Source organism: Nannobrachium achirus (genome assembly GCF_963921795.1).
Source record: "Nannobrachium achirus genome assembly, chromosome: 5".
In the NCBI taxonomy this organism is placed as follows: domain Eukaryota; kingdom Metazoa; phylum Chordata; class Actinopteri; order Myctophiformes; family Myctophidae; genus Nannobrachium; species Nannobrachium achirus.
The window spans coordinates 30,617,981-30,636,821 of NC_137814.1; the positions used below are offsets into that span (position 1 = coordinate 30,617,981).

At 43.7% G+C, this 18,841-nt stretch overlaps 1 protein-coding gene across 1 annotated transcript in view; it reads right to left on the reverse strand.

Annotated features, from left to right (window-relative positions):
• The window catches only part of dlgap1a (discs, large homolog-associated protein 1a), a gene marked incomplete at both ends in the record, with an annotated part of 75,987 nt that extends 60,549 nt beyond the window's left edge, over window positions 1–15,438 (reverse strand). Inside the window, 4 exons of the mRNA XM_080725716.1 lie at window positions 12,123–12,970; window positions 13,220–13,544; window positions 14,707–14,911; window positions 15,359–15,438. Coding sequence (XP_080581842.1) covers window positions 12,123–12,970; window positions 13,220–13,544; window positions 14,707–14,911; window positions 15,359–15,438 — 1,458 coding nt within the window. The remainder of the gene's footprint in view (window positions 1–12,122; window positions 12,971–13,219; window positions 13,545–14,706; window positions 14,912–15,358) is intronic.
• Between the last annotated feature and the right edge of the window lie 3,403 nt (window positions 15,439–18,841).

Here is an 18,841-nt window from a genome sequence, read left to right on the forward strand (position 1 = left end):
CTCCCCTGGTGGTGGGGAGGGAAAAACAAACAAAAGAAAAAAAAAACGTTTTTTTTTTTTTTTTTTTTAAATAAGCCTATACACACACAGAGCTATATTAAAACAATAATGTATTTGACTTTGGGGAATAAAATATGTTGAAAAAAGGTATTTGATTATCACATGGTGACCTAATCACATGGTCACCTTGCCACTTCCGGTCAGAAGGGAAGTCAAATTTAAATCCCGCTTTGATGGCACACCAAAGTCTATGTATTTGAGAACTAGAAACTGTCTATAGGCTCATTGTTGCAAACTAACACTGTTGTACCGTATATGGGGAATAAAAAACAGTAGAAAACTGTTACAAAAATAATACCCGATTTTGTAGTGTGAGTGACTGTGTGTGTGCATGCGTGCTGTGTGTTGTACTGTGTGCTAAAATAACTAGTAACTATAGCTCCTTGTTACACCGTTGTGCGGGGAATAAGCACCCGAAACCGTAATAAAAATAACCCAAAACCGGATAAAAAACGTGAATTTTCGGCATGCACTCCTCCAGCCTCAGCTCCCCTTGGGATTTGGGAGTTCCAGCACCCCTGGCTGAGACTAATATAGACTTGCACAAATGTTCACGAATTTTAAAAAATAGCAGATCTACAAGCTCTACAAGATCTACAAGCTCACAACGCGGCACTGTGTGCCACGCTGTGAGCTTGTATATCTGCTATTTTTCCATAGTTAAAATACCCAGGGCTCAGAATTTGTTGCGACATCCCTGGGGTCAACATACAGTAGCCAGTCAGAGAGAAACACAGACACAGTGAGAAATCCTGTTGCTACTCAGACTAAATTCAAACAATATGAAGGGGGAGACCAAAGGGAGAAGCACACAGTTTGACGTCTATGTGCTATGTGTGTGTGTGTGTGTCTGACGTCAAGCAGACACAAATGAGCAGGTTGGCTATAAAAAGAGAGTGCGGGGAATACACCAGCTGCAGAAGCGAGCAACAGCAGTGCCTCGCTCACCCACACACAACAAGGCCTCACTTCCTCCGCACCTCCGCAAACCAACTGTACAGGGGTCCACGTGGTGCACGTGCTCTGTAAAGTTTGAGCAGTGTTGAAACCACAAATAAACAACCAGGTCTATGAAAACATTGCAGTAGTGATACATGCACTTAAGTTAATAAATTGAGTACTTGTTACACGACTGCCAATCAAAGCTCAGCTCACATTGCTACATGCTGTACAGTGAACATTATCAACGTTAGCAAACAGAGCTCACGTTTGCAGCACTTCAGCCAGTCATTGGTGATGTGTGGGCATTGTTTAAGATGGCATTGTGTCGCAGTCCGGGCACCCACACCTTTCCAGAGGGATTTTTATGTTAAAGGCGCCCCACCATGAATTTCACATTTTTAATTTCTTTTCTTGTTTTTTGGTCTTCCCAGTGTCTCTTCCAGCCCCCCAAAAACCCATTCATTAACTCTAAGCCTTGCCTTTCATTTCAGTGATTTTCTGAATGGGCGTGTCTGAACGGTACTCTTTTGCAGTGTTGGGCAGTAACGAATTACTAATAATATATTACTGTAATATTATTACTTTTTCCAGTAACGAGTAGTGTAAGGTATTACTCTAAAAAAAATGGTAATATATAACGCTTTACTCCGCAAAATAAAAGCCTCGCTACTCCGTTACTAGCCATTTTAGCCGATTGCCGAAAAAGAACAGATCTACAAGACATCAACATACATCTACAGAGATGCGATGTAGCTTGTAGATCAGTCATTTGCGCAGTGCGCACAGTTATGACGTGGCTTATGTCATGAGACCAGTCCAGTGTCAGCGCTGCGCTGCCTGTCACAGTCACAGAGAGAGCATAGCGTGCGACGCGCTTACATGAATGGGACATTTACAATCTACAAGCACTCCTCTCGGCCGCGGAGGGGTCCGTCGCGGGGGGGTCCGTCGCGGGGGGGTCCGTCGCGCGGGGGTCCGCCCGACTCCACCGCGGAGGGGTCCGTGAGCTCAGCGGGACCACCGTGGACCACTGCGGACTGAGATGCTGCTGTTAGCCAGTTAGCGTAGCCTCTAGCCTTACATTAAGACGCTTTCTGCCGAGACTTTCGCATTGTGACATTGGGGCGAATGTCACAATGCGAAAGTCTCGGCAGAATGCGTCTTAATGTAAGGCTACGTAGCCTCCACTGTCTGAGCCCAATAAGCCTCATGTCTGTTGTAAAATGTAAAACTACTCACCGAAATAGACGGTTTTAGGGAGTTGAAAGCCTACTTTCCTTAGTGGGAACACCCAGAGCCCCTGCACCTCACGTCTAAAAGAGCCTAAACTTTTTTGGCAGAAAAGAAAATATGTAGCCTGTTATTTAAGAATAAGAGCTGAGAGTTTTAAATGTAATAAAAAATAAGCAATGGGTTGGGTTATATATTATGTCTTAATTATTAATTGATTCGCTTGTAGGCCTATACCAAAATCCATTAAAAAAGTTTCTAACTGTTCCCAGGTCAAATATTGATGTGTGATTATGTGATTAATTGAGATTAATTAATTACAAAGCCTGCAATTATAATTTCTTTAATCGCATCCCAGAGACTCTTATTGTTCCAATAAATTGGATTCAGTTCTAAAAGGAGCTGTCTAAACAGATTTTGCAGTAAAAAAAAAAAAAAAAGTAATATAACTTAATATATTACATATTACTCTTGATTCCAAGTAATAAGTAATATAATATTATTACTTTTTCCAAGGAGTAATAAGTAATAAGTAACGATTACTCTCCTAAGTAATATTGCCCAACACTGCTCTTTTGAAATCGTCCCCTTGCTTATGTCACAGGGGGCTCATTTCCTATTGGGCCCCCTCGAGAAGGGGGAGGTACTTTTTGGGAGGCTATATTCTATTGAGACTATATATATGAGGTGGAACCATGAGGTAAAGTGGTACTAAAATTGGAACGATACAGAGAAGATTACGATTGACTCTACATGATTCTCATCATGGTTCTCTAATATTCCCTGTATGGTTCCAATTTTAGCCCAAAGACAGCCCCCCATTGCCAAAAAAGGGCATTTTGGTACTGCATCTGAAACGGCTTGGAATTAGAGACAAACAGAACATGAAATTTCAATATCCGAGTGGTTGTTTAGGCTAGAACCTGTATAAAACCGTATTATGGACCAATATTTATATAAAATATATATTTTGAAAAGCATGGTGGGGCCTTTTCTTAGTGTTTTTGCCTTTTTCAGTTTCTGTGATTGTCAGTTTGTATTAGTTTTTTTCTTCTCTGTTATTTCCGATTTAATTATGCTCCACATTGAGTTCATGCACGTGTTGATTTGATGTGCTCTCGTTTGGTTATTATGCTGCTCTTTTATCTTGTTCTGTAAAGCACTCTGTAACCTTGTTTGGAAAACAAATAAATTCATTACCATTATCGCCCAATTACCATTATCGCCCAATGTAAATGGATGAAGAAAAGCACCCTTTTACAGGATCATACAGTAGGTTGTACTGTATAATTAAACTTTTCCGCCATTTAGCATTACTCATCCTTGAATTTTGTTCAAAACAAACAAATCGCTACACATGTGTAGTCATGATAGAAATGTATGTATCATAGCGTTTGTCTATTAGTGGCTTCTGAAGTTTGTGGGAAGGGGGTATTTCTTCCAAAAAACACCATATCATGAATGCAACATCCAATCAACTCAAAGAGCATCAAGAGCATATATCCAAAAGTGCTCTCAGCTCTGCTCATAGGGCAGATATAAAGATTTATATATTTAAAGATTTGCATCTGTGCCACGCTGTGAGCTTGTATATCTGCTATTGTTTAATAGTTAAAGCATAAAATAATGGTTAAAGTGGTAAAAATCTAACCTCTTAATGCGTTAAAACATTAAAAAGCTACATTTTGACAGCAAGCCTTCCTCAACCCTGAAGCCAGCCTTGCTGCTTAAATGTTGTTTTTTAATGTTTAACACACACACACACACACACACACACACACACACACACACACACACACACACACACACACACACACACACACACATTTTTGTATTTAAAGACAGTATCAGGATACATAATTATGTTGAACTGTTATCAAGGCATAGTGTGTTCCGGGAACGCATTATTACGCACTATGACTTTAACCATTATTTTATGCTTTAAATATTTAAAAATAGCAGATCTACAAGCTCACAGCATAATAATGCGTTCCCGGTCTTAATGCAGCGGAGAATGACAACAGATTTAGACAGCATGAAAATATGGATGGCTATCGAAGGTGTATATAGTGAGATGGCCGTCGAAGGCCTGTGGCGAGGCCCCCATGGAAGGTAATTACTTTGAATTTAATGGCATGAGCAACCACCGCCAGCTATATGTAGAAAGAACTCTTCTCATCTGAGAATGACAACAGAATCAGGTTCAATAAACAAGGCACAAATGCACAGAAGACCACCGATCCATGTGAGGGAGAGGTCAAAAATGCCCTGCATCGCTGAAGTATTCCCATTGTAAAGGAATAGCCTGAATTCAGCTATTCATTTAAGACTCGCCAACTGGCATAACCATTCCCTCTAATAAAATAAAATCACACCCGTGTGAAGTGGAGCTGTGTGTGTGTGTGTGTGTGTGTGTGTGTGTGTGTGTGTGTGTGTGTGTGTGTGTGTGTGTGTGTGTGTGTGTGTGTGGATCATGTGTACCGATTTTTGTGACATTTGAAGAAAATATGTAGGAAAAGGAGCAAAAAGTGTGTTTTGGAGAAAATTCAAGATGGCGGAAAATCTATCATGGCGCAAATGGGCGTGGCCTATATGGGGAGATGCGTCATGACCCAAGGAATCCAGGGGAAAAATATTTTTAATGTTCCGACCTACGGTTCAAGAGTTACAGGCCAAAACGTAAAGTGGGGTGTTATAGCGCCACCATGAGGCCAAATGACACAATTATTTTTTATTTAATCCTTGAAATCATTATGAACCTCCTCTCCAAGTCTTGAAACTGTAGCCCCTGTGGTTTGCGAGAGACAAATAATTGAATGTGAGTTTTTGCGATTCCCATTCTAAGTCAATGGGGAAAATTAATTCACTAATAAATTAATATCAATTAAACTATAGAACCTTTCTCTTAGAAAAGTAATAGCCCACGATTCCCGAGTAAGCCGGTCGATTTGACATATGGCGCGAGTGTTTGGTGGCAAAACTGTGGGACTAGTGGCGTGCCGAAGTTTAGGAAGTTCAGGCTACATACACACAGACACACACACAGACACACAGACAGACAGACAGACACACACACAGACCCACACAGCCACGTATAGGGAGCCTGTGCTTCACACAGCTCCAAAAATAAAATCCACCCAAAACCTGAAAAGGGAGCTGAATCTGAGAAGCATGATGATTAGCTTAGGACTGAATGAATGACTTCCCTGTGTAATCAATCTGCAGCTAAAAATAGCACATGTGCTGATTGAAACGAAGCACCAAAGATATGCCAATGTGCCAGCGTGTAACGCTTAGCATCCTGAGGTGAGCTGAGGTTAGCTCCATGTAATGAATTCAAGATAATCTATCTAAATTAGAGTAAATGTTAACACCTGCCTGCGATGAAAAGTAACTGAAATGTTTGGCAAAATGTTAGGGGGCCATCGATCAGCTGCCGCTTGTAAGCTCTGTGTGTGTGTGTGTGTGTGTGTGTGTGTGTGTGTGTGTGTGTGTGTGTGTGTGTGTGTGTGTGTGTGTGTGTGTGTGTGTGTGTGTGTGTGTGTGTGTGTGTATGCCTCAGGCTGCACTCAGACTGGAACGCACTGAGTTCAGTCTAAGTTGTGTGTTCAGTCAAAGTCTGTTCCAAAAAAGAATACATTTCCCACAATGCTTTGCGGGAAGTGGGCGGTTCCGCTTGAGGAGGAAGCAGATATGGTATTTGGCCATGTAGTTCTTTTGGAGTTGTCATCGGGTGAAGGCAGAGTACCTGCTGCTTTTTGGTGACACATAAAATGGATTTACAAGCTCACAGCGTGCCACCATGCGACACGTTGTGAGCTTGTAGATCTGCTACTTTAGGCACTTGAAGTACATTCTAATGCCAACACTAATACTTTTACTCAATACATTTTGAATTCCATGCTTTTACTTGTAACAAAGTATTTGTATGTTTCAGTATTGATACTTTTATTTAAGCAATGAATTTGAGTATTTTTTCCACCACTGTATAAAGCTTACATTTTATTATGAATAGCACATTCAATCAATTGCATCTGTGTAGGCATAAATAGTTGTAATATTCATTGTTATTGTCGAATGCTTACTGTGACACACACTTAACTTTAATTTGTTTATAATATTTTTCGTTCTGAAATGGAGGTTTCATGTCACTGCAGTGCAGACAGACTCTGCTGCTGTGGAGTACAAACTACAAGTGAACACAGCTGTGTGGGATTGCATCATGGCCTTTCTTTCCTATTGGTTGGCAGTTGAACACTGCCCTTCTGTCTCATCAAGTGCAGCTTGTCTGCCCCTACTGCTTGACTACAACTGTCTTTGTGCTTGTGCTTAAGCAAGTTGGATGGTGTTTGATGCATGCTCTGTGCAAACACAGAACACCACAGGACTCTCACTAGACTTCAAACCATGTGACTTCCATCCGGAATGCATTGTGCTGTCTCTGCCCCCCGCCTCCCCCACACAACTCTCACTCAACTTTGTGCTTAAATGTCTGTAGCCAGCCTCAGAGCACAGAGAGACACACCTCGCTTGTTGCTTGCTGAAAAAAGAACGACAGGCACAGAGATTTAAAGGCGGAGCCTAATCGCCTGATTGGCTGGCTGTTTGCAACTCGAATGGCACCGAGTTGGCTCAAGTGACCTTCGCAACGCTCGACACGCCGGCTCGCTCGCTTTAGCTTGCTCGGCGGTGGCTCATGTGGCTCAAGGTCGCTTGAGACAGCACGCCTCCGTCGTAGTTGTTGGAAAAGTAATGTTGGTGTCCATGTTTTCTCGGTCTTGCATTCAGCCAATGAGAACGCAGGGAGGGCGGTGCTTGCCCGATGTCACTACGATTCACTATTACGTTTGTGGACCATCCCCAGCGTGAAAGCGTGAGAGAGAGAGAGATCTTCCTCATTGAACTTAATGCTCTTAAAGCTACACTACAATGTTAGAGCCTTACTGTGTAGGGTACATTGCAATATGTGTGCAAAATCCTCCCAGCTCCAACATCAATCTTCTGTCATTACATTTTCTGTGTAATCTGTTTAAAAAGTTAAAAAGACTGAAACATAATTTATGAGAGCCTTTGCAGCTTGTGTGATCGACTTTGGTTGATCGTTTGTGTGTGTGTGTGTGTGTGTGTGTGTGTGTGTGTGTGTGTGTGTGTGTGTGTGTGTGTGTGTGTGTGTGTGTGTGTGTGTGTGTGTGCGCGTGCGTGTGCGTGCGTGCTTGCATGCCTGTGATAATTGGCCAGAGACGGTGGTTATGCCTGTAATACTGTACATGTCATACACTGACTCTCATGTATTGTTTGCCACCATTAGAGCATCCTTTTAAAGAAATTATACATGCAGTATATAATTACTTATTATATGATTAGGCATAACGCACATGTCCTCCGTATACATTAGGAGCCATTACCGTCTATTGTACATTGCATGCACAGTATATTTCATACCCAAAGTGATTATGCAGTCAAAACATCCTATAACAAGACGAGGCTATTATACTGTAGCTATCAATAGTAAGTTATGTTTGTGGTTTGTGAGCCGAATGTGGTTGTGACAGTTATAACAGTGAAACATATGGAGGACGAAAAATGACTTAATTCAAAATAAATAAATTAATAAATAAATTAAATTATAAATAAAGAAATGCAAAAATAAATAAATAAATATGCAAAGAAATGTACAAAAATATAGATAAATATATATATATTTGTGAAAATGTATTTATTTATATATATATTTATGTATTTGTGTATTTATTTATTTATTTATTTATATATTTTTTAATGTATTTATTTATGTATATATTTTTTTTTTATGTATTTGTTTGCATATGCTTATTTTTTTTTATTTTTTTCCTCATTTATTTATTTTTGTATTCTTTTATTTATTCTTTCATTTATTCCTGTATTTCTTGAACCGTATGCTAATGGCCTTTCAGGCTTTAGCAATCAAACCCAGAGTGATCAAAGCCACACATGCCACAATAGCTATGAGGAGATTTCAGTGCCAGATTTCCATTCGCATTCGACTCTGGGGCCTCGGCCTCGGACCGCAGAGTGGCACACGCTTGGGGACCACCTCCAGGGACCCCCTGGAGCTCCAGGGACCCCCGCGGACCCCCTGGCGCCGCCGCCAAAGGGCTTAAAAAGTGGCCAAAAAGTGTGCAACTTTTTGGGGAAATTCGGGACTTTGACCATGCCCCCTCCATGGGTGCTGGGACCGGGACAAAAGTGACTGCGCAGCCTGGTGGCCACTTTTTAAGCCCTTTGGCGGCGGCGCCAAGGGGTCCGCGGGGGTCCCTGGAGCTCCAGGGGGTCCCTGGAGGTGGTCCCCAAGCGTGTGCCACTCTGCGGTCCGAGGCCGAGGCCCCAGAGTCGAATGCGAATGGAAATCTGGCACTGAAATCTCCTCATAGCTATTGTGGCATGTGTGGCTTTGATCACTCTGGGTTTGATTGCTAAAGCCTGAAAGGCCATTAGCATACGGTTCAAGAAATACAGGAATAAATAAAAGAATAAATAAAAGAATAAATAAAAGAATACAAAAATAAAAGAATAAATAAATAAATGAGGAAAAAAATAAAAAAATAAGGAAATATGCAAACAAATACATAAAAAAATAAATATATACACAAATAAATAAAAACATAAATAAATAAATAAATGAATAAATAAATAAATACACAAATACATAAATATATATATTTATCTATATTTTTTTACATTTCTTTGCATATTTATTTATTTATTTTTGCATTTCTATATTTATAATTTCATTTATTTATTAATTTATTTATTTTGAATAAAGTCATTTTTCGTCCTCCATAGTAACATAATTTATGAGAGCCTTTGCAGCTTGTGTGGACTTTGATTGATCTTTGTGTGTGTGTGTGTGTGTTTGTGTGTGTGTGTGTGTGTGTGTGTGTGTGTGTGTGTGTGTGTGTGTGTGTGTGTGTGTGTGTGTGTGTGTGTGTGTGTGTGTGTGTGTGTGTGTGTGTGTGTGTGTGTGTGTGTGTGTGTGTGCGTGCGCGCGCGCGCGCGCGCGCGCGCGCGCGTGCGTGCGTGCGTGCGTGCGTGCGTGCGTGCGTGCGTGTGTGTGTGTGTGTGTGTGTGTGCGCGCGCGTGTGCGTAGCCGTGTGTGTGTGTGTAGGAGTTCATTTCAGGGTTGCGCGTGTGCATGTGTGTGCGTGGTCGTGTGTGTGTAGCAGTTCATTTCAGGGTTGCGCGTGTGCTTGTGTGTGTGTGTGTGTGTGTGTGTGTGTGTGTGTGTGTGTGTGTGTGTGTGTGTGTGTGTGTGTGTGTGTGTGTGTGTGTACAGGCCCTCCCTACCACTGATCACCAGCGGTACTGCAGCAGCTCATGCTAGTACGGACTAACATAGAAACTAAGGCCGGGGCGATATTAGGAAAACCTTCGTTATTCGATAATGTTCTATAGTTTTTAATGTTTTTCTGCTTTAGGTCCACTGTCTGTCTAACTCAGATAATGAATAGCATATCCATGCATGCACACTGAACAGTACACATAGAAAAGACATTAAATGCCTTATTTCCATTTTCAAGCCACCCACGGACTAAGTCCTTCTGGAGGAGCGCCTGACCACCGCTCAGAAACAGAATGACATGGTGTGACATCCCAAACAGACCCTTAACGGATGACCATCACATAAACATGTCATGTTTATCTGACAAAATGATGCAATTAGTTGATGATGTCTGGATGGGAGATAGAGAGACGGACAGTCAAACAGCAAGGAATGCATTGCGAGGGCAAATGTGAAACACCAACATGGCCAATTATCTCCTCGTCCCTTGTCCACATGGTCCTTGCAATGTTGTGTAATAGCCAGCGCCTAATGATCCCCCTGCTCAGCTTCGGCCACCGTGACACATGTATTGATGTACCGTGTGTGGCATGGAACCAATTACATGGTTTTGGGAATATATAATGTACAGAGAAGACAAAACAAATCCAATAATTAGGATAATCTGAATACCAACACTACTAGATAAGACCTTTATTGATCCTGTGGGGGAAATTCAGTCACCAGAGGATTACAGTAGTGCCAGTGCTAATGATATTAATTCAGTCACTACTGCTATTGTTAACACCAAGAATGACTGTTAATGTACCTAAAGTGAACACAAAGTTCTTGGTAACAAAGACTTTTGTTACAAATTATATAATGAAATAAATCTACATGCATCCCCCATGTAAAGCGTCTTTGGTTAATTAGAAAAGTGATACTATACTGTATATACCGTAAATAGCGAGATATTAATCATGCACACACGTCGCACGCGCAGAGGCAGACGCAGACGCGCACACACGCACACACGCACACGCACACACGCACACGCGCGCGCGCACACACACACACACACACACACACACACACACACACACACACACACACACACACACACACACACACAAGCTAGATGGCAGCATAAAATAACACACCACCACACAAAACAGCACAGCAAAAGAATATGCGACGCTACGCAACACAACGCAACACAACACAACACAACACAACACAACACAACACAACACAACACAACACAACACAACACCACAACAAGACCACAACACAATACAGTGCAATGTGATGCAACAACATAATGACACAATACAAGTCAAGAAGAGAACACTACAGCACAGTAAGAAGAATTAGAGGAGTAACAAAGTGAAGGAAAACCCAGGCAGGGAAATACAAGTACTACCAAATTAAAGGTGAGGTCTACATCAGTGGTTCCCAAACCTTTCAGGTCAAGACCCAAAAGAGAAATTAGACATTTGCCCGGAACCCAAACTAGTGAAAACAGCAGATCTAAAAGTAGATCGGCTATTTTCACTTCTTGTTAAACATTTGTTTTCTAATTTATGTAATTTCTTAGATTTTTCTTTTACGTATTAATGAAATTACTTAGAAACATCATTGTATTTTTCTTTTATTCAAATGTAGGAAACAAAAAATGAAGGGACCATACGTGTCCGTGACCCACAAATGGGTCCCGACCCAGTGTTTGGGAAGCAGTGGTCTACTCTACAGAGACGATAAAGGATATGTCATTCCTCTAGGGACTCACAGTGTGTCAGAGAGTAAGGCCTCTACTGGTCTGCACTTACTGCTCTCTTCAACTCAAAAGGAAGGAGGAAGAGGAGGGGGTCCAAACCAAGAGGTGGTGGTGGTGGTGGGGGGGGGGGGGGGGGGGGTGTTAGCGGGGATGTGGGAAGGGGAGGTTAGGTAGGTGCCATAAGGGATGGGACGATATGAAGATTTCATGTCACGATGATTGTGACAAAAAAAAAAAAAAAAAAAAAATATATAGCGATTTACGATATTATCGCAATAATCAAAATATCGCTAACGTCCATTATTCTGCCCTTCCTGGGGCAGAACATTTGCCAAAAAATTGCAGATCTACAAGCTCATAACGCGTCGCAACATGAAGTGTTGTGAGCTTGTAGATCGGCAATTCTTTGGGAAAAGAGATTTGGTACAGTGAAAAAAGACTGTATTAATTATGTTATTTCCAGGCCCGATTTACCAATTCAAGAGGGTTTAAATGGTACCGGATATGCAACTCTGCAAATAAAAGGTGAATTGATCCCAGTGCATGACTGAGGACAATTCCACGACACATTTAAACCTCCACGATCCGATTATTGCGAGGGTTTTAAATCGCGATAAAACGCTAACAGCGATTATCGTCCCATCCCATAGGTGCCAAACAGCGTGCAGGTGAGTCGTGGGAGGTGGACGGGAGGAGACTGCAGAGGAGAGTTGGGGGTGCAGGGGGGAGTATTTGAGTGATGAAAGTGGAAGAAAGAGGTGGTGAGTGGGGGAGAGGGGGAGGGGGGAGGGGCGAGGAGGAGGTGTCTTTATTTACCTGCAGGAAATGGCATGTGCGCTCCTGCTGCTGACTGGCCTTAGATTTGACTAGCGCTCTATCTAGGTTTAGGTTACCGATGCATCCGGCGCCGGCTCGCGGCTGCTCGCCGTCGTGGCTGTTGTAGAGCTCTCGGGCCCTGCTCACCGTTAGGCTTGAAGACCACGCCCCTTTCTTCACCAGGGCTCCGTCTGGGGCCGCCCCCATCGGGAGCAAGGAACTGCTTCCTCCTCCTCCTCCGTTATTGCTGCTGCCGCCGCCAGCGGGCGACACCGCGTACTTCATGTCGTTGCTGCTCCGGGACACCTTGAGCGCCGGGTGGTGGTGATGGGAGGGGTGGTGGTGCTGCTGCTGGTGGTGCTGGTGATGATGGGAGTGGCCGTGCGTGTGGGCGTGCGCGGCGTGCTCGCTGAGGGTCCCGTACGGGTCCGCCGCAAAGTACTGCTGCGACTGGGACGGCGGGAGGCCCGGCAGGGGCGTCTGAGGGAACCTGTCGGGGTTGGCGCCGCCGCCGCCGTGGAGGTGGTGGCGCCCCCCCGCCGCCATGGAGACGGGCGAGGGGGAGGGCGAGGGCGAGGAGGGGGCGTGGTGGGAGTGGGGGTGGTAGAGGCACAGCTCGCGCTCCAGCAGCTTGTCGTCCGAGCTCCAGTAGCCGGAGCCCGGGGCCGAGGCCGAGCCGTGCAGCAGCTGGTGCTGCTGGTGGTGCTGCTGGTGGTGGTGGTGGTGGCTGCGGTGCTTGGGCTCCGCCGAGCGGCAGCGCTCGCGGCTCTTGCTGCGCTTGCGGTGGCGAGGCGGAGCTTCCCCCTCCGGGCTGGTCCGGGAGCCTCCCCCGCTGCCACCTCCGTTCACTAGGGGTGGGGGGGAAAAAACGATTCATGACGTTGTGATTTTTAATGACGATATTACAATCATATCGTAAAGATCATTACACACTGGCAATTTGGCGAAGCGACGTGATTAATCAAATATAAATAAATCATAATCTTTAATCACAACAACCATTGAACCACAATATAATTAAGAATGGTAAAATAAATCCAATCGGCAACCTAGGTATCGAGATCGTATGGAATGGGGAGGTAAGTGAATCGTCCCACACTTACCGTTCATACTGCCGTTGCTGCTGCCTTTGGACGGGGGTGGCGTGTGGTGCGGCCCCTCCAGCGAGTGCGACTTGGTGAAGAGTTTCTGGACTGAGTGGACGAGGTGCCGTATCCTGCCGGGGCTGTCGTTGTTGCTGGCGCTGCCCGTCATCACGACCACGCCCGACCCCGCGGCGTGCGCCAGCGCGCTGCGCTTGTACTGCAGCGTGTGGTAGCCGTCCCGCGTGAACAGCGACTGCGGTTCGAATGGGTCGGAGAAGTTGGACGGCGTCTTGCTGCCTCCGCCTCCCGTGTAAGGCACCAGGGCCATACAGTCCTCCTTGGATAGATAGATAGACAGATATCTTTATTATCCCAAGAGGGAAAATCAGTCCCCCAGATGCGGCACAGCCGTTAAAGGGCCATTTCACCCGTGAGACAACCAAATCTTATTGTAATGTTGTTTGGCACACAAGAAACACAGTCCTTGGTTCTTTCTTGTGTTCAATCTCTGTTTTTAGATATTTTAGTATTTCAATGTTCGACTGCATCACTACAACTACCAGCATGCTTTGCACACCACCATGGTAAAACTCCTCCCACATTTTCAGTGTCATGAAGTAGGAGGAACGAGGACAAAGAAAGACCTGAATCCTGAGTCCGACAATAATAAAAACTAATCAAGGTGTTGAATTGCAAAGTATTCACGACAAAACTTTGGACAGAACATACTGTATGGCGTGAGTGGAGACCCTCGCCAACAACAGGTAATAAACTCATGCTGTTCTGTATGTTTTTATCCTTCCTTGCACACGTTACTAAATAGTTCATAGAGGTGCAACACGCGGCAGTCCTTTTAGAAATGCAAGTTTTAGTCAAACATGAGAGTCACTGGCTACTTGAATTTTACACTATACATAAACATAGAACCGTGAAATATCTGACGTTAGATTAGCGTGACCTTATTTGATGGTTACACATACACAGTGTGTACAGTACACACGCTTGATTTGACTCAAGGATATCTCACCAACGTGTTGCAATAAAAAATCTAAAAATGTATTCTGTTATCATTCTTTGTTTCGGCAAAAAATATGGGGGAGTAAGGATGCAAACATAAAGCTATGTCATTGTGAATGTGATTTACTAACACCATACATTTCATAAGCAGTTGATTGTAAACTAAAGTTACATGTTTCTTTCAATTTCCTTCAGGTTCAAATTATATTGGTATAGTTTCAGAATTACATATAAAAGCTACACTACTGTGTTTGCTTAAACGCTCCATTCTCATTGAAATGCATTGGGGAATGAGGAATCCACTCTCATAGGTACTTTGTTGTGGCTTCAGCCTAAGGGTGCCCTCACACCAAAATACCTCTAGTGGAATCCGCCAATGCATTTGGGTATTTCTACATTGCAGTAATGATACTTTTACTTAAGAAATGAATGTGAGTATATTTTCCACCACTGACTACTTATCAATGCAGTGCCAAACCAACCTTGGACTCTGCATGGTGGGAGGCGGAGGACGTGGAGTGGCACCTCCTGGGGAAGGTCCCGTAGGGGACCACGCTGCTGCTGTCCGAGGCGTAGGGGCCGCGCTGGGCGTTGTAGTAGGACATCTCGGCCGGGTGGGGCATGGGCACCGGCACGGGGATGTCCATCTGGCTGATCAGATATGGCTTGCGCTCCATGTGGTTGGGGCTGTCAACATTACAATTTTTAAGTTGACGATCAATTGTCACACAAATAATTGCGATTAACGATCTAATTGTGTTTTTTTGCCATTGAACATTGGAACAGAATAACATTTAAATGTTTTAGGCTTCATAATCACAATATATGATTATGGCAGATATGATCAATAACTTAAATATACAAAGAAATTACTGACACATTTAATAATTTTATAGCTTCCAAAAAATCTTGAAAAATGTAGAAATAGCTGATCTAAACCTTACAACTAAGCTTGTAGATCTGCTATTTCCGCTATTTTTGGAAAATGTTAGAAAATGCCTTTTTCAACATGGAAACGATTATGACGATTATCCAAAAAATAATAATAAATAATTATAGTATAGAAATACTATACTTGCGATTATCTCAAATGATTGCGATCAGGCGATTGTGTAATCATTGTGACAGACTTACATGTGGTGACCCAGGGGGTTGTAGGACGGGTCGTAGGAGACCACGTGGTGGTGACTCCGGCTACTGGACAGCCCCTTCATGGTGGAGGGAGAGGGAGGTGCGGGTGGAGAGAGGGATGGACGGAAGCAGGGAGGGAAGCGAGGAGAGATGCCAGGCCAGGCCCCCTGGTGGTCTGAGAGAGGTGCTGCCGAGGACTGTCCCTGAGAGGAGTTACTGCAGAGTCCGAGGAAGACAAGGAGGAAGAGGACAAACCACAGTGTTAATCGAGCAGGGGTTTAGAACCACTTCTACCACTTTTTCTAGTCACACGTTCAAATACTGGATTCTGATTGGTTTAAAACAGTGGTAAATAGGCAAACAACCTTGAGTTGGCTCATGGACCCCGCCCACTGAAACAATTAATGATTGTAACTAAAGATCCTTGCAATTTACAACTGCGTTTTCTTTCATTTATAAGGAAAAAGTGGTAGAAAAGCAACCATTCGAGGTTGTGGGTTGTTGGCTGATTTACCACTGTTTCAGGGTTGTGCCACGAGCCGCGTCGTGGCACAACCCTGAAACAGTGATAAATCAGCCAACAACCCTCAACTCTCATGGTAAATGGATACCTTAACCTATACACTTCATAGTAGACCAGGGTCCGCCAGACCAGCAGTCTATAATAGCCCCCACCCTTCTTTCCCTCGACAGCAAATGTTCTCAATCTTTTTATTTTCAAGGACCCCCATAACTCTCTTGGATCCAGGCATCTCGCCTTGGGATCCAGGCATTTCAAAGAGAAAAGCCTGGGCTAGCGCCTAGCGGCCCTGTAACTGTGGCTCACAACATTTTAATTGTATATAAAATATATGTAGCCGTTCAGATATCTTATTTTACATCAGTATTGTTCATGTGAACTGTTTTGTTTATGCTTATCCATTATAATTATAAAATCGCTATGATTTATCACTTGTTTTCCACCGCGGATCACTTCCTCATTTACTCAAAGCGGACAGCAGCAGGAGTCATCTCCCCCTCTGCGTCATTTCGAGACGCCGGAGGAGCCGGTGAGATCTGCCGGGGGCAAAGACTGTCCACGTTAGGTTAGACTACAGACCTGTAAGGGGCCATTTGGAGGAACCTCCTCAATGAACAGAAGAGTGTCCCTGGCCTGGACAACATTTTAAGAACCACTTAGCGCAGAATGTTCCCCCTTGAAAATTGTTGGTTTGCAAGAGTGATGCATGTCGTTGTGGTTGCTTAGAGTGGAACTGGAGGGGAGGGAGAAGAGCCAGAGGTGATCTGAAAACATCTGCCTCCTGCTTTGATGTTGCATTAATTTCCACAGTTCAAAACGCCACCATCTGCAGGAATGTCTCAGGATGTTGACACTGAGATCCAGTCATAAGCCTACAAACTTCATGGGCCTTTCCATACAGTAGTAGTTCCAGTTAAACCCTAACTTATTTGACCGGGGTCCCCCAGGGAAAATCTGGTACTTGTAGATCGTCTATTTTCGTCAAATGTTTGCTTACTTTCACAGAATGTTCACCTCTCTGTCTCTCTTTCTTTCTGTCTGTCTGTCTGTCTGTCTGTCTGTCTGTCTGTCTGTCTGTCTGTCTGTCTGTCTGTCTGTCTGTAGACATGGATGTATGTACAGTACAGTGAAACAACTGATCAAAACAGCTTAGACCCATGTCATCTTTGGCACATAACAGTGTGATGTACATACAGCATACCGCACTGAACAAAGCGTAACGGTCTGTGCGCTCTCTGAGATCATCAATGATGAATGCTTTGTGTATAGCAGCACATACAACATCTGCACATCTCTGAGCCGTTCCATGTCCCTATAGCGCTGTGTTCCCAACATCCCTAAAGGCAGCCGGTATACAGCTGGAACTGCGAGAGACACTTTGATCTAGATTCTAGCGATTCAGTTTCCATGAATACAACCGCCCACTCTCACATAATATGCACATGTACACACATGCGCACAAGTGCACACATTCTGCTTTCTTGCGAAAGTGTAAATGTGTTATACTATTTCACATTCCACATGGGTATATTGCCTGTTATGACTGGTGATCCATCAAGTTCACACACAATCAACAAAGTACGCCAGAGAGAGAGATAAAAATGACACGAGCCAAGCTAGGAGACCACACTGAATTCAGGGAAGACAAGTTTCAGTCTTTTCTGAGACAGTGACAGCAAAAGTCAATACAGCATTTACAGTTCAATTATGTGTGTGTGCGTACGTACGTGTATTATGTGTGTGCACATGTGCGCAAGTGCGTGCATAAGATGTACAGGTCAGGTGTATGTGAAAGTAACATGTGCATTTTTATGTGTTAGTTATATTATATTGTCACTGTAGGGCAGAAACCTCACATCAAGTTTCAAATTTGTATGTTTTTTCCGTAAAGACTATTGCACAAAACTAGTGAAAATAGCTGATCTACAAGCAGTGTGCTTCTAGATCGGCTATTTTCACTAGTTTAGATCATTTTTAAACGATAAATACAAAATGAACGGTTTTGGACATACAAGGTTTCCACCCGACAATATATATATATAGGCCTATATAAGTGGTTATGTCTCTCATAATGCTGTCACGTGCTCCAGGAAGCAGCTTGCCTGCAACAGGAAAAAGGCGGGTCTCCCCAGGGGATGATGAGAATGAGCGCCCAACCGTATCATTACTGAGCCTTTATTGGCCGGCTGTGTGTCATTACGAGCCTATTATTGGCTGCTGAGGTCCTCTAATGGCTCAGGGGGGTGGTAGCTTTTGCACCACGAGGCATTTAGTGCCACAGGGGTCCCAGATTGTGCTCACTACCACGTGCAGGGCTGCGGTCAATGCCTTTTTTCAATGGAGGAATTTCACGAAGGATCCGTTCAAAACAGGAAACTGTTCCTGAAAATTGACCTGTTAGGCTGTCAGGCCCATTTTCGGTTGGTGCACATGCAGGACCCCTACGGGCAGTGGTGCTTTGGGATTTTTTTTCCCGGGCGGACGGTCATTTATTGACGTCACGTGCACGCGCGTGCACGCGCCTCTAGAGGCTATTTAGATAGAAAGGATGTCAGCAGATCTAATGGTGGGAAAACAATAGTTTTCTAGTCTTAATTACATTTGCATTGTTACTTTTTATGTTCTACTTTCTTTTAATTCATTTAGAAAATACAGCACTGCAGTAGGCTAGAGAAACAAAGTTTGCCTTGAACGAATCTCAAACACTAAATACCACAGTAATGGGGTTATGGAGCCATGCATTGAGGACACACACACATCGACACATGCACATGCAGTCACAGCTGGAAACCTAGGTGTTAAAGTAGGCTATATATCCATATGAATAGAGGGGGCTTGAGGACGCCCACACATTCACCACTAGAAACCTGTTAGTTATGCAAAGTAGTAGCCACTGATTAAAGTATTGCTTGTAGTTATCGCGGATTCACGGGGTGGGGGGTTGTCGCGGCTCTCGCAGGGGGGTA